This window comes from Myotis lucifugus, unplaced genomic scaffold, assembly GCF_000147115.1.
Source record: "Myotis lucifugus unplaced genomic scaffold, Myoluc2.0 scaffold_285, whole genome shotgun sequence".
Classification (NCBI taxonomy): Eukaryota; Metazoa; Chordata; class Mammalia; order Chiroptera; family Vespertilionidae; genus Myotis; species Myotis lucifugus.
In genome coordinates, this window is record NW_005871333.1 from 249,732 (window position 1) to 264,397 (window position 14,666).

Genomic DNA, 14,666 nt, shown 5'->3' on the forward strand with positions numbered 1-14,666 from the left:
CCCTGGATTTGATCAAGGGACTCCAACCAGCAACAGGGCCCTTATTACCCATGAATAGTGAGACAGGACCTGAAGGCAAAGGGACCACAGCAGGTTCAAGTACAGAGGGTGGAACCGCCCTTCCTGAGAGCCAGCATTTAGACCCCTCCCCCAGGACAGTGTAAGTAAGAAAAACCATGTTCCCACCAGATAGGCATCTAACAGCTCTCAGAGACCCCAGAGGGGCTCCTCCTGTGTCCCGGGGTCCCTGACCAGCTGCACCCCAAAGGGTCCCCGTGGGGGCCAAATTCATTCCAGGGCTTGGCCAAAGAGCAAAGCAAATAAACCCTGAATTCTGGTCACACACTCTCACATCCCAAGGGCGCCAAGATGTCTTCTCCCTCGACCAGGGCTGGGAAGCCGGGCGCCAACTGGAATGAGCGCTATGAGCACCTCTCTGTACAGGCTGCGTGGAGAGGTGCGAGGAAAGGGGTGGGGGTAAGGGGTGGGGGGCTCCAGTGAAGGGAGGGAGGACGCATCTCTTCCTGGTGGACTTCATCCCATCTGGCCTGGCCCTGCTCGACGAAGGCTGGGGTTTGAAGCCTGCCCCCCAAAGCTGGCCATTCCAGCTTGCTTGGCGTCAGCGGCGAACTTAAGCCCTGGAATGAGCAGATCTTAATAAAAAAGATTTCTATGTGACCCTGCCTTCAAAAAATGATGAACTGATGGCAAAGAAAAGGCTTTTACTTTGCTTTATTAAATAAACAATATTCTGTAAGTGAGGGCGGGGACAGGACAAAGTCATATTTTTAATCAGAGGCCCCTGGAGCCTGAAAAGAGTTGGATTCCAGTCGAGTGTCCCCTCGGAGTCCCAGGTCAGGAATTTGTGGCCACATCAGCATCCCCAGAAGTGGATCCGAAAGGAGCTGAAAGAATCCATGAGCTACTTGGAGCCTGCAGGTCTAAGGCGCCTCTGACTTCTGGGCTCACGGCAGTCCTAGCGGCATCCTCCCGTGCCCACCTCGCGTCCCTTCTCTGAGTAATGGCCAATTCGCAGCTCTCCCAAGCCAACCCAGCCTTCTTTGAGCAACTCTGCGCATCACTAGAATGCAAAGGGCGTTAGAACCTGGTGGTGCTGGAACCAAGGAAGAAATGGGAGAGATTCCAAGAAAAACTCAATGTGGACAGGATTCTGGCCTCAATTGTGTGTGGAAGGAGAGGAATTACCCTTGGGTGGGGTGGTCCCAAATGTGGACCCTCTTACAGGAAGTCTGCCCAAGCCACAGCCCCCGGCAGCCACGCTGGAGTGGAGAGCCTCTGCTCCATCCAGGCTGTTAGAAGACGAGTGGGCACCTGACCTGAGCTGGGCCAATTGCGTTCTCTCTCTGCACATTTGGAATCACAACTGAAGGTCATTACTTAGGAGTCACTGAGGGTCATTCGAAGCCAAGGAGATGTAAACTTGACCACTGTGGGGAGGCCGTATTTGGCCCCCTGTCTGACAAAGCAGAGATTGCTGGTTTGCATGTAGAGCTAAGGATGGAATTGCTGGGGAGAGAGGCAGAGACCAGGCACTGCGAAGTCCCGGGTTCCTGACCGGTGCTCCCTGAGGTCTAGGTGTCCGTCCTTTTTTTTATTGGTTTGTTAAATAGTTTTGAATGGGCATTCTTTCTTGCCATCAAATCACCTAGACTACGAGACCGAGGGCAGAATAGGACCCAGGAGCAGCTGATGCAGGCAGAGATGCCAGCTCCACAGGGTGCCTAGCAGGCTGCCTCTGGGACGGTGCGTCTCTCATAACCGGAAGGCGCCAAACAAGCTTGTGCAACACGCCAGGGAAATATGGAGATGGCTGATTCTCTCCAGGTGGCCATTAAGGACCCTTCCTGCCCAAAACAAGGTTTGGAAATGCTTGAGCTCTTCTCTGAGCTGCTCCACCACCAGAATCTTCACACCCCTTGTGCACCCCCAGCTCCTAGTGACCCCTGGAGGTTGGGGGAGGGGGGAGGAGAGAGGACTAGCAGTGGCAAAGGCAACTCCCCAGGTCAGTCCTAGAGCCCCGTGGGCATTGGGAGCAGCACCCAGAGGTGCCGGCTGTAGGGGAGCAGCACCTGAAGTTGGACCCCGCACATAATCTGCAAAGCCTGGAACGCAGTCCTCCTCTCACCTTGTAAAAAACTGCTCCCTGGCTCTTTCCAGCTTATCTCATTTCTCAGAAGTGCCAGTATGACCCCCCTGGGAAGACAGAGGTGCCCCACTGGCCGAAGGGAGCTGGGGGGCCCTCCCTGTACCCCACTATGCTGGGCATACTCCACCCCATCCCCACTCCAGAACACCTTACTTCATGAAGTCTGGAGCCTTGTTCATCGCGTGTTCAAACTCTGAGAACGACAGCATGTTGTCATTGTCCAGATCCGACTCGTTCAGGACCTGGCCGGGGAGGGGGAGGAGCAGAGAGGAGTCAGGTTGAGAGAGTGAGATGGGGGCTCAAGGGAGGGGGGAATCCGGCATGCAGAGGCTCCCTGCCAGGAGCTTCACACGTCCCAGAGTCCCTGACCCTGTGGGGCAGGAATTCTCCTGCCCCTGCTGCCACCCCACCCCAGACAAGGACATAGACGTGCAGAGAAATGAGGTCATGTGCCCTGAGGTCTAGGACCTGGTGGGCTGGTCTCACATGGGAAGAGCTCTCTTGGTGCCTCCAGCACAACGTTAGAGTGAGAATGAGTATGGGGGAACAGGGTGACGTCTACCCCACCCACTCCTGCCATCCAGTCACAAGCAGGGGCTCTGCACTGCAAGGGGCCCAGTTGGGTGGAGGAGGCAGTGATGACCCTCCAAGGTTTTAGTTTTGCTTCTAGTTTCCGTCTGAACCAAAAGCACTTGAAGGTCCTCATGGTCTTAGGACAAGTGGACCCACGCCCTGTTGGGTTCGTGAGGCTGTCTTCATGTCCTGCCACACTTTGGACTGTCACTCCAGGACATCTGGCCATTATGTGATGCTGGATCATGTGGGGAAGGGGACAAGGTAATGTATTCATTGGATGACAAGGTGATGTATTCATTGGATGCCAAGCTGCTGTTGGGCCACCTGCCTGCAGTGTTGATAAGGAGGACCCTTGGAATGGGTGGCTTGGGCATACTGTTCTGGGGACCCTGGAAGGGAGTCATGGAAGGAAGTCCTGATCCTGGAGGAAAGACAGAAAGTTGGGGGGTAGTTGCCTCCAGCCATGTACCCAGCCCTCAGGGCACCTCCCTGCCTGCCATCGGGGCCTTGGGTGCTGGCCTGTCCCACCCAAACCTGTGCAGCCCAGGCACACACGTGGCTCGTGAGGTCAGTCAGCAAGTCCTCTGACACGTCATCGCTGTTGAGCAGTCGGAGAACAATCCTCTGCAGGTCCTCCTCATCAATGAAGCCATTCTCATTAAAATCTGCAAAGAGGAGGCAGGGCCTGAGAGCAAGGAGGCACCAGCCAGGACCCCACAGACTCCCATAGCCTGTGGGATGCTGCAACCCAGCTGTCCCAGGTGGGCCTAGAACTTGGCACTCAGTAAGACTGGGCAGGCCTAAGGAATGGGCACTACAGCAGCTGCAGATGAAGGTGGTGCTTAATCTATCTATCTATATAAAAGGCTAATATGCTAAGTGTCCATCTGGGTAATGACATCACGTAGCAACACCCGGCTTCCTCTCCCTAGCGACTAGCCTCCTTGGAGTTTCTTCAGCCCAGGAACACAACTTGCTTTATAGCCAAGTGGAAACATTTTACACTGTAACCAAATGTCTGTGAAGCATTTTCCCGTGCCTCATCTCATTTGGTCCTCACAGAAGTCCTGGAATAAGTAGATAGGAGACTTGGTGACCCAAGGTTACAAGACTAAACACAGGCAGCCTCTGCTCTTAACCACTCATAACTGTTATTGTAACAAAGTGCCCAATGTTAGCTGTCATGTGACCATCTACATTCCCCAGTCTGCCCTACAGCTAGATGTGGCCACATGACTGAGTTCTGGCCAATGACATACAAGAAGGGGGGGCACAGTCAACTTCCAGGAATGTCTTTAAAAAGGTGTAACCCTGTGACAATGCGGCGGCTTTGGGAATGGAGGATAAAGCAACAAAAGAGGAGGAGCCTGGGTCCCCAACATTACACAACCACCGTGGGCAACTGCCTCTGGAATTCTCCATACTAGAGAAAAAGTGTGCAGCTGCCAGAGATCTTGGGGGCTATCTTGCATAAGCTACTTGGGGTTCCCTGTCATCTGCCACCAAATTTAATCCTAACGAATTAATTACCCAAGCCTCAGTTTCCTCACCTGTAAAATGGGTAATAGCAGTACCTCCACACAGTTGCTGTGATGATTAAATAAGAAAATACAGGGAAGTCAGCTGGCATGGGGTTTGGGATATAGAAGATGCTTATTAGATATAATAGAGGTTCAATGCTCTATCACTTGATGATTCTTAAGTACCAAAGAGAATGCAAACCTTGGAAACGGTGTAATATTCTGCTTTGAAGAATGACAGCTAGAGCTATATGGGGCCCAGAATGGAGGAGTGAGTTTGCTGATGTCACAGGACCCTTCAGTGGTAGAGCCAAGACTTTTGTCCCTGTTCCCCACGGCAGGATACGGATGTGGCAGTTGCAACTAACCAGCACCCTCACCGAGCAGGCAGCTCCCCCCGGCTGGGTGTTTGTCAGCCTCAGGGACGGGAGGCTGAGGCCCAAGATGCTCCCGAAGTCTCCCCCTGCACAGCTCTGCCATCGGACACCATGGGTGATGGCTGCGAGCAGGTGGAGGGAGCGGAGGGGCTGTCAGCAGGCTGAGGCAGCGAGCCACCGCAGTGACATTGCACTGCTGGGGAGAAGCTGTGCAGCCTCTCCCAGGGACCCCGCAGTGTCCCAGGCGTCCAGCTGGCCCAGCTCCCATGTGCAGAGACTGCAGCAAAGCGACATGGTTTTGGTCCTAAGCCATCTGGAAACAAAAGCATGTGCTGGAGTAAAATGTAGCCCTGGACAGTTCCCCTCCTTTGGGGGTGCAGCAGCCTGGGAAAGGGCTGGGGCGGGATCTCTAGGCCGCTGGCCAGTCCCTGGGGCCTCAACAGCCTCAGGACCTGCAGCCTTGAGCCACTTGGGGGGTGGGGAGTGGGGGGCTTCCTCTTGCTGTTTCCCAACAAATGGCAGATTAGAGAGCTGGTGCGGTTGGGGCTCAGCCTTCAGGTCACCCCAAAACATTCTTACCATCATCATTCCAATCTCTCTGTCATATTATCCTTGCAATCTACAAAGTACTTTTGCAAAAATTAGCCCATTGGATGGAGTCAGACAGGGCGCACTTTCACTATTTTATTCCCACGAGAACTGAAGTTGCCTTCCTGGCTCCTCCCCAGCTACCAGCATCCCTCCTGACTGTGTCAGGTCCTGGGAAGCTGCGGGAAGATCTGCCACTGGCGCTCTGGCACCTGCCTGAGGGTAATTCACACCCAGTGGAAGCAGGTGCTGATGGGAGCAGGGAGGCAGTGCTGGGATGCTGGTCTCTAACAGGTAGAAAATCTCCCCAGAGATGCAAAGGGGGAGAATTGATCAGCTGGAGGCCAGGAGTGTCCCTCAAAGCAGAAACGGGGCCCAGGTATGTCCCAGGTAGGTGTGGCTGGCCCTGCTGGATTCTTGACCAATAGCCATGCTTACAAAGAACTGCAATTCTTGTTCAGGACGACGTGGTCAGCTTAAAATATTCAGCTTTCTCCCTTGTAGTTATGCGTAGCCACCTGGCATCCTTCTGGCCATAGTAGTTGGGCGGGGCTCCCAAGAAAGTTTGCTAAGGGAGAGTGGACTTAACCGTGCCTTCGAATGTCCATTGTGTCCGTATCCTTTCTTCCATCCCCTTTTCTTTCTGCTGGAATGAAGGTGAGATGCCTGTAGGTAAGCAACCATCTTGTGATTGGGAGGACCAGTCTCAGACTAAAGATGGCCAATCAGGAGGCTTGAAGGCGCAGGGCTCTGGGTTACTTCCTGGACATTCCCTGGCTCCACACTGCCTGGCTCCATGATGGTTTTTTTGTTTTGTTTTGTTTTGTTTTGTTTTGTTTTGTTTTGTTTTGTTCATAACTGAATGCAGTCCTAACTGAGATTGAGACAGTCAGTCAGAGCAACAGTTCTCAAATTCTGCTCCACTTTAGCATCACCCAGGGAGCTTTTTAAAAGCCCACCAAACGGGGCCTACCCATCACCGTTACATCAAATCTGCAGCAGGGCCCAAGCGTCCGTAGGTCTTGAAAGCTCCCCAGGTGACTCCAATATGCATCCATGTCTGCAAACCAGTGGGTTAGAGCTTCTTAAACTTGAAGGTACAGAGGAACCACCTGATTCAGTGTGTGTGTGTGGGGGGGGGGGGTGGTGGTGGGGAGGGCGAGAGTCTATTTCTAACAAGCTTCCCAGCAATGCTGACGCTGCTGGTGCATGGGCCACACTTGGAGTGGCAAAGGGTTGGAGCACTGAGTTGGGTCTTTGGACTTTGGCTAAGAGTGATCTCCACAGCCATTACCATCCTCCTCTTGTCCTTCCTGTCTCCTTCTCTTTTCCCTTCTATTTTTCCCTCTTCTTCCTCCTTCACTTGCTGTCACCACCTCAATATATCGAGCAGCTACCACGTGCCTGGCACCAGGCTCAGAGATCCACGTGCCCCACCTCTAATCCTGCTGACAGCTGTGTACGGTGACAGATCTCTGAGTCCAGGGTTTGCCTGGGTATATCTGATGAAGCCGGCGTTTATGGGTCCCTAGGCATCTCTCTGCAGAGCTGATGTGTATGAGGGCTTTGCGCATTTTGTTTTTGTATTTGAGCCCGAGGAGGAAGGAAACCATTGGAGGGGAACCGGAGAGGAGGGTGGAGGAAGACACAGGACAGCGTGGGGGACAGGTGGTGTCCGCCCCTGATCTGATCTGAGGCACTCTGCCTGACCTCTTGGGAGTGAGGGCATTCTCCCCACTTCTGAGCTGCACACAATTTAGCTCCTGTGCCTTGAAGCCTGAAGAGAATCGGCTGCTCTTCTGGTTCCCTGAAGGTTTAAGCGGTTTTGTTTGTTTTGCTCTGGAAACCATGGAAAGACAGCGGAGGCAGACATCTCTGGGGACCTCTGCCCAGCCTACACTTTGCCATCTCGGAGAAGTGTCCCCACCCCCAGCCTCGGCAGCCACGTCTGTTCCTGCGACTCTGCTTCTTCTTGGCCGAGGCTGATTGGACAAGGCTGATCATCTACCCCAGGGGTAGCTGCATCACTGGTTTGGCTGAGCCCATCAGCATCTCCTGGGAACAGGGAAATGAGAAGGGATGCTTGTGGCTAGTCAGAGCGAAGCCCAGAGGCCAGGTGTGTGTGTGTGGGGGCGGGGGGGGGGAGGCAGTTCAGTCATCTTCAGCCCATAGGGTCAGAGGCATAAAGACCAGATTTGCAGAAAGAGAAAGTGCACAGAGAGAAGCAAGGGTGAGAGATTAGGCAGCCATAGAGAGAAAGGAGAAAGTCTCACCTCCTGACCATCTGCCAAATATCCCCCCCGCCGCCCCCAACCCAAATATCTTTTCTGCTCTGTTCATTCTTTCCTCTCCTCCTGAGACTCTAATTGATTTATGTGAGACCTTTCTATGGCCCTATGTGTCCCTGAGGCTCTAGCGCATTCCTTCTTTCTCTTAACATTTTTCTATTTTTCAGATTAGATTATATTTCTATTGATCTATCTTCAGGTTTGCTGACTCTTTCCTTTGATTCTCCTGTGAAGCCGTCCAGTGATTTTTATTTCAGATATTTTATTTTTTAGTTACATATTTTCCACTGGATTCTTTCTTGCCGTTTCTATTTCTCTGCTGAGAATTTCCATGTTTTTATTCATTGTGAACATACTTTCTTTTATATCATTGGGCATGGTTATGATAGCTGTTTTAAGATACTTATCAGCTAGTCCAAACATCAGGGTCATGTCAGAGCCAGTCTCCATTCTTGAGAATGCATCAATTTTTAAAACAAGTTTTGTATATTGACTAATTTTGGATCGTATGTTGGACATTATAAACACTTGGTTGTGGAAATTCCATATTCTGTTATATTCCTCCAAAGATTGCTGCATTTTTTGTTTTAACAGGCCATTGGTTAGACTCAAACTGCTCACCCTGTCCCATAGGGTCCCTGTTAAAATGCAGTGGCAGCTCCCATCTCAGTTCAGTTCTCTTACCCTCACCTCAGCTGCTTGGAGTCTGCCTGTGGACATGTGATGTAGCGGTAAGGAGGCGATTTAGGCACAGCTCTTACACAAAACGTGGGCCCCCTTTCTCTGGCTTTCTTCTTTCATGGACTCCCCCTTCTTTTCATTTTTCAGGGGGAAAGTGCCCCCACTTCTCTGATTCTTCACACCAGAAAGGGTGCAGAGTTTCTGTCAGTCCTGCATGATGCTACTCATGGAGGCCCACCTTCAGGCTAAAAACGTTTTCTTTTTTTAAAGGCAGGGGAGGGGGACCATCAAGTGTCATTTCTTCCTTTCAAGAGTCAGCCCCCGCTAGAATCGATTTGCTTTTGGTAGCTTTCCAGTGCCATCAAGTAGTTATTTACTATATTTTATTTAGAGTTTTTGAGCGCTCTCTGTGGAAATGACTGTAATAGGTGCCTACTCAGCCCTTCTCAGTAGGGCAATCTGTGACTGTGATTGAGCCTACTGGATGCTGACCCTGAGGGCAGTGTCAGCAAATATAGGATAGGATGCAAACATAGCAGTAAGTCCTTTTCATAGATGAGAAAACTGTGTCCTCACAGGTCCACCTGGCCTAAAACTCTTCCACTTCATCCTACCCAAGTCCACTAGGGTGAGGCAGGACTAAGATGGCGTCTGCCGTGTGGAGGAGCTGGCAGGGATAGGAGGCAGGTGAGGTGCCAAAATGTATAAGCCTAAATGAATACGTCCTTTGGGGCCAAGGAATGGTCACAATGAGCTTAAAGCCTTGAACATGGTCTGTTTGAAGGCTTCCCAAGATTTCTTTGTTTCTTTCATTCTGATTCCTTTTGAGAATGGCAGGCAACCTCCGCCAGGAAGAAGCAGAGTCGCAGGAACAGACATGGCTACAGAGGCTGGGGGTGGGGACACTTCTCCGAGATGGCCTGCTGAAGGGTGGAAGTTTTGCAGAGCCTATGGCTACCCAAGACAAAATCAGAGACAAAAAAGGTCATAGGGCCTCAGAGTGATTTGTCTCAACTTCGTCATTTAGAAAAGTGAAATGATTTGCCCAAGATTGCTCACTCATTTAATGGCTGAGTTTCAGTGTTCAAATCTCTTACTAGTAAGTTCTACAAAACAAGCAAAACTGCTTTATACCCATAATGTAATTTATCTCTATCTCTATCTCTATCTCTATCTCTATCTCTATCTCTATCTCTATCTCTACCTCTATCTCTCTCCTGCCCACACCAAGATCATGAAATATCAACACCAATAACCATTTGTTTGCCTCTGATGACATAGAGGAAAATGTATCAATCCATTGGAATAATAACTCTCAATTCTTTTTTAAAAATCTACAGTCTGGGCAAACATGGTAATACTCTTAAATACCCAGTAAACCCCAATTAACACCATCCCACCAATACACGGATGTTGATGGATTCCAGACGTGGTATTTACTCTATGGCACGTCCCCCCTCAGCACTCAATCCCCCACAGCACTCACCGTAGATGCGAAAGGCGTACTCGATCTTCAGGCTGGGGCAGGCCTGCTCACTGAACACGGACGCCATGCCCAGCACGTCCTCAAAGGAGAACACGTCGTTGTGGGAGAACACCCTGCAGATTCGGTCTCTGAAAGGGTTGGCCTGTGGGTGGGGAAGACGAGGAGGAGTTCTACCAACGTCAGGTTCGTGCCTCCCTGAGCCTTACTTACCTGACAGTGTAATGAGTTTGAGAGGAAAATAATAGCAACAACTAAATATTGGAGTCAATGAGCTAGGACCAGCCGTGGGCAAACTACGGCCCGTGGGCTGGATCCGGCCCGTTTGAAATGAATAAAACTAAAAAAAAGAAGACCGTACCCTTTTATGTAATGATGTTTACTTTGAATTTATATTAGTTCACACAAACACTCCATCCATGCTTTTGTTCCGGCCCTCCGGTCCAGTTTAAGAACCCATTGTGGCCCTCGAGTCAAAAAGTTTGCCCACCCCTGGCTAGGACCGTCAGAGAGGATACGGGATGATAGAGCAGGCTCAGCATCACTCCTCCCCAGTCATCCCCTCCTGCACAAACCTTCCAAAGGTGTCATTCTTTTTTATGGTTACTAATTTTTCTCCATTTTTTTGTATAAAACTTTGAGAATACCAAAAACAAAATAAAGAATGGGATACAAATGGTTTGTAATCCACTCTCCAGTGTTAGCCACTGTCAACGTATGGATGTAGAGGTCAGCCAGGCCTGGGTTTAGGTCCTGGCTTCACTATTTGCTAGTGAGTGACCTCAGCTTCGACAAATTACATAATCTCCCAGAGCCTAAGCTTTCTCACCTACAAAACAGGGTGAGATAACACTGAATCTACCTAATGGTTTTGTGGTGAGGATTAAACAGCAGAATGACAGATAAATACCACTCAACAAATGATAACTATTAGTTATTACCGAACTACTATACATATCAACAATGTTCTCTTTTAAACCAAACTATTTCTCAAATTATGAGCCCCATGTGAGTCAGGGTCATGTGATTTTAGGAACCCCTGGTGTCCCTGACCTGGGCCTGCCCAGGGGCATGCGGCAGAGGGCCCTCTGACGCCTGCCCGAACCACGGGGTTCTGAGCAAACACCCAGCTCAGAGGCAACTCAGCAGATATCCACCCAAAAATGAACTCAGTTTCTTCTGACTCTTCAAGGTAAAAGTGACTCATCTGAACAGTGAGTCAGAGAATATTTTGAAAATGAGACTTTTGTTGTTGAACACATGTGTTGTCACCTAGAAAAAATGCTGCAAACCTGCGAACATTAGACACAGATTTTTAAAGTCTGTTTGAAAATCATCCAAATGAAGAGGGTCAGAGGGCTTTGAGTCCATTTGTTAAAAATATGAAAACGCGCCCTGGCTGGTTTGGCTCAGAGGATAGAGCGTCGGCCTGAGGACTGAAGAGTCCCAGGTTTGATTCCGGTCAAGGGCATGTACCTGGGTTGCGGGCACATCCCCAGTAGGGGGTGTGCAAGAGGCAGCTGATCAATGTTTCTATCTCATCGATGATTCTAACTCTCTATCCCTCTCCCTTCCTCTCTGTAAAAAATCAATAAAATATATATAAAAAAAATATGAAAACGCAATGCTTTCCATTTAGCTTGTAAAGAGCCACTGGCTGACATAGAGACGATGGGCATCTACTAGCTTAACTTCAATAAAAAGCCCTTCATTGGTGGATGAGACTGGTAATGAGTACCATGATTGAATACAGCCAACACCACACCTCTTGTCTTTGGATTAGCTCTGACAGCCATAAAAAATAAACTCAGCTAGAACCAGACCTCCGAATGGCTCTGTGTCAAAGGTTAAAGCAAGATTTCACAGCATAATGAAGCCCATCAACCACATTGCTTTTCCTTACACTATGGTCATTAGCTATAAGCCAACGATTAAATTGTGGGTGGGAGAAATTTTGTTATATAAAATTTTGCTTTATAAAATAAAATGTTTTATGTAATATGGTACTTATGTAAAATATCTTAACATATTTTATGTAATCTTTAGCTTTGATAAGTTAACATGGGTATGATAGTAAAGGCACATCATTTGTAGATAACATATGTATATTATGGGTGCACGCTCCACATTTTCTTACTGCTGGGATGCATGGAGACCGCTGATCTGGACGGACCCCTCAGACCTCAGAGGTGAACGTGCAGCCTGGAGGAGGAGAGGGACTTGTCCAAGGTCATCAGCCTAAGACCCAGGTCTCCTGAGTCTGCCTGGCACTGTTTCCCCCATGGTGCCTCCTGGCAAATACACATCAGAGAAAAAGATGATGATGGAGGCAGAGCATGTGACCTTTAAAATGTGAGAAACCTTGGAACTAGAACCATCTTCAAATTTTTACTTTAATTTTAAAAAAAAACTTTTTTTGACACAAAGCACAGAAACAGCCTAAATTGAAGTCCAGGGAGTAGCCCGCGCCTGTGAGAACTCTGTCTGCTGGGTGGTGACTGTCGATACAAATGTGAGCAGCACTGCAGGAGGGCAGGAGCAACTGCTGTGGGAGGGAGAAGCCACGAGGACAAGGTGAAGGCCACAAGGAGCCACTGGGCTGGGGCTCGACAGAGGAGCAGGGGACCCTGTTCCCGAGAGGCCGGGTCACAGAGCTCTCCATCCTCTCGCCTCCACACCCCTGGAGGCCAGGGAGGGCTGGCGGACACCTCCCAGGTGGGTGTCCCGGGCCTGTCTCTGTTCCAACAATGGCAGCTCCTCTCTCCCGGAGGCTCCCTGCCTCATCTCTCCTGGGAGGGAGATGTCAGGGCACGGACTTCCACTATGATGAGATGTCCTTAGCACAGACGCAGCTTCATGCAAAGGGATGCCAGCGGTGCTGCAGGGAGGGTTTCTAAGGGCCCAAGAGCTGCTACCTCCGTGCCTTGCCCAGCTCTCTATCCTCAGCCAATGCCAGCTCAGCCGGCGTCCTGGGCTCCAGCCCAGCCACCAGCACCCAGAACAGCTGGGAAGAGGCAGGGGAGGGAGCGAGGCTCACGAGTGATCCCAGTGCCCGTGTACTGTATTCCGGATTTTTGTGGCTATTGTTTTAACAATCTGAAGTCTGAACCAATAAATTCCAAGGTCTAACCAGAGTTACGGCCTGCGTTCACAGTCACACCCGTGGAGACGTCTTCAATCCTCCAGAGGAGGAAGAAGATGACAACTGACAAAGCAACGCTTCCCTTTGAGGAATAGCGTGCACCCTGGTGTGCAGGCATTCTGAACAAGAGGATATAAACACGTCGGCGTGGAGATTTATGCAGGTAACTCAGTAGTGCAGTCTCCATCGAGGCGATAAAACCAGAGACGGCGAATATAAACCCCAAATGCTGGGGACTTTTTTTTTTTTTTTTGGAAACAGAAACTACAGTTTGTTGATAATAAAACCATGACAGCCCCTGCCAAAAATCCAAAAGTTTTTCCTTAAAGATCTTCTCAAAGTTAATGAACAAGAGATTTGATTTGAAGATGAAAGTCAGAGGGAAAATATTTGGACTTAGCTTAAAAATATCTCCTCTCCATTTCCCCAGCTAGCATGTAGTCAAAAAGAGCGTTTGACAGTTGCTGGAAAAAATGCACACAAAAATACGCTTGTGACTCAATAATGACGTCCTTGACGCACTTCGATTTTTAAGGTCTCCTTAAAAAAAAAAAATCAAACGGTGTCATTTCATTTAAAATGGCTCATTGCTGAGAAAGCTCTCAATTTTTAGTGTTCCTTATTTTTGAATAATGTTTTATTTTTGTTCATTTTGTCTGCTACCAACTCTTTTTTAGAGGATACGATGAGTGTTTATATTTTTTAACAGATGTAGAGCAGCTGTCAAGGGAAGGAGTGGATGGAGGTATCTGCTGGGGGGGGGGTACAGAGGAGGCCAGCCCCTCCTAGGTCCTGAGTGGAGGCCTCGGGTTACTGGGGGAAGTGCTCCCCGAAAGGCCCCTCATGGTTTTGTGCAAGATTGGGCGAGCAACCATTGACAAAGCTACAAATAGGCTACATATGTTTAAGGAAGTAGAGACAAGCATGATGAGGAAAACTATAAACCCACCGTCAAGAAGCTCAGTAAAACCCAAGTAAAGGAGAAGGAAGTTGAAGAAAACCATACCACGGCACAGCAGAATCAAATTGCTAAAAGCCACTAGTAAAGAGAAAAATGTTTCAGGAGTGAGGAGGGGATAAAATGATAATAGATTTCTTCTCAGAAACAAAGCAAGCCAAAAGGCAATGAAGCAATATCTTTAACTCTCTGGAACAAAACAAAACAAAAAAAGCTCTCATCCTATTGTTCTATACCCAGCTAAAATATCTTTGAAACCTAACGGCAAAAAACTTTTTCCCCCCTGACAAATAAAAGCTGAGTGAATTCATCAGCACCAGGCCAGAGCTAAAAGTATATTAAAAGTTAGTTCTTCAGGGAGAAGGAAAATGCCAGAAGAGAGCTTGGGTCTGCACAAGGAAAGGAGCACCAAAAATGATAAGTATGTGAGTAAATAGAGAACTTTTTCTCATTTTAAATTCTTTCAAAGAGACAAATCCACATTATAGCTGGAGATTTCGACTCCCCTCTGTCAGTAATTGATAAAAGGAGTAGAACATAAAATTATTAGGGATGTAAAATCCTCGAAAAGACCATCGGCCAACTTGAGCTACTTGACATTTTATGAATACTCCACCCAACACAGTAGTATACACTTTTTTTTTTCAAGCGCACTTGGAACATTTACCAAGATAGAGCGTCTGCTGCGTTTCAATAAATTTAAGGGGATTTAAATCAGACAAAGCATGTTTCCCAACCTCAACAACATTAAATTAGAAATAAATAACAGAAAGATATCTGGAACGCCCTCAAAGTCAAAGAAATCAGAAGGAAATTAGGAAATAATTTGAACTAAATGAAAATGAACACACAGCATATCAAAATCAGTGGTATTCAGGGAAAGCGG

The 14,666-nt window shown here is 48.8% G+C and overlaps 1 protein-coding gene across 2 annotated transcripts in view; it reads right to left on the reverse strand.

Annotated features, from left to right (window-relative positions):
• Positions 1-850: 850 nt before the first annotated feature.
• The window catches only part of CIB4 (calcium and integrin binding family member 4), a 34,742-nt gene continuing 20,926 nt past the window's right edge, over positions 851-14,666 (reverse strand). Inside the window, exons 4-7 of one of the 2 annotated variants that reach the window (XM_023763483.1) lie at positions 9,684-9,825; positions 3,299-3,408; positions 2,321-2,409; positions 851-905 (exon numbers count right to left, since the gene is read on the reverse strand). In XM_023763483.1, the coding sequence (XP_023619251.1) occupies positions 875-905; positions 2,321-2,409; positions 3,299-3,408; positions 9,684-9,825 (372 nt within the window). In that variant the 3' untranslated portion in view covers positions 851-874. The remainder of the gene's footprint in view (positions 906-2,320; positions 2,410-3,298; positions 3,409-9,683; positions 9,826-14,666) is intronic. The other variant, XM_023763482.1, reaches the window with a different exon arrangement.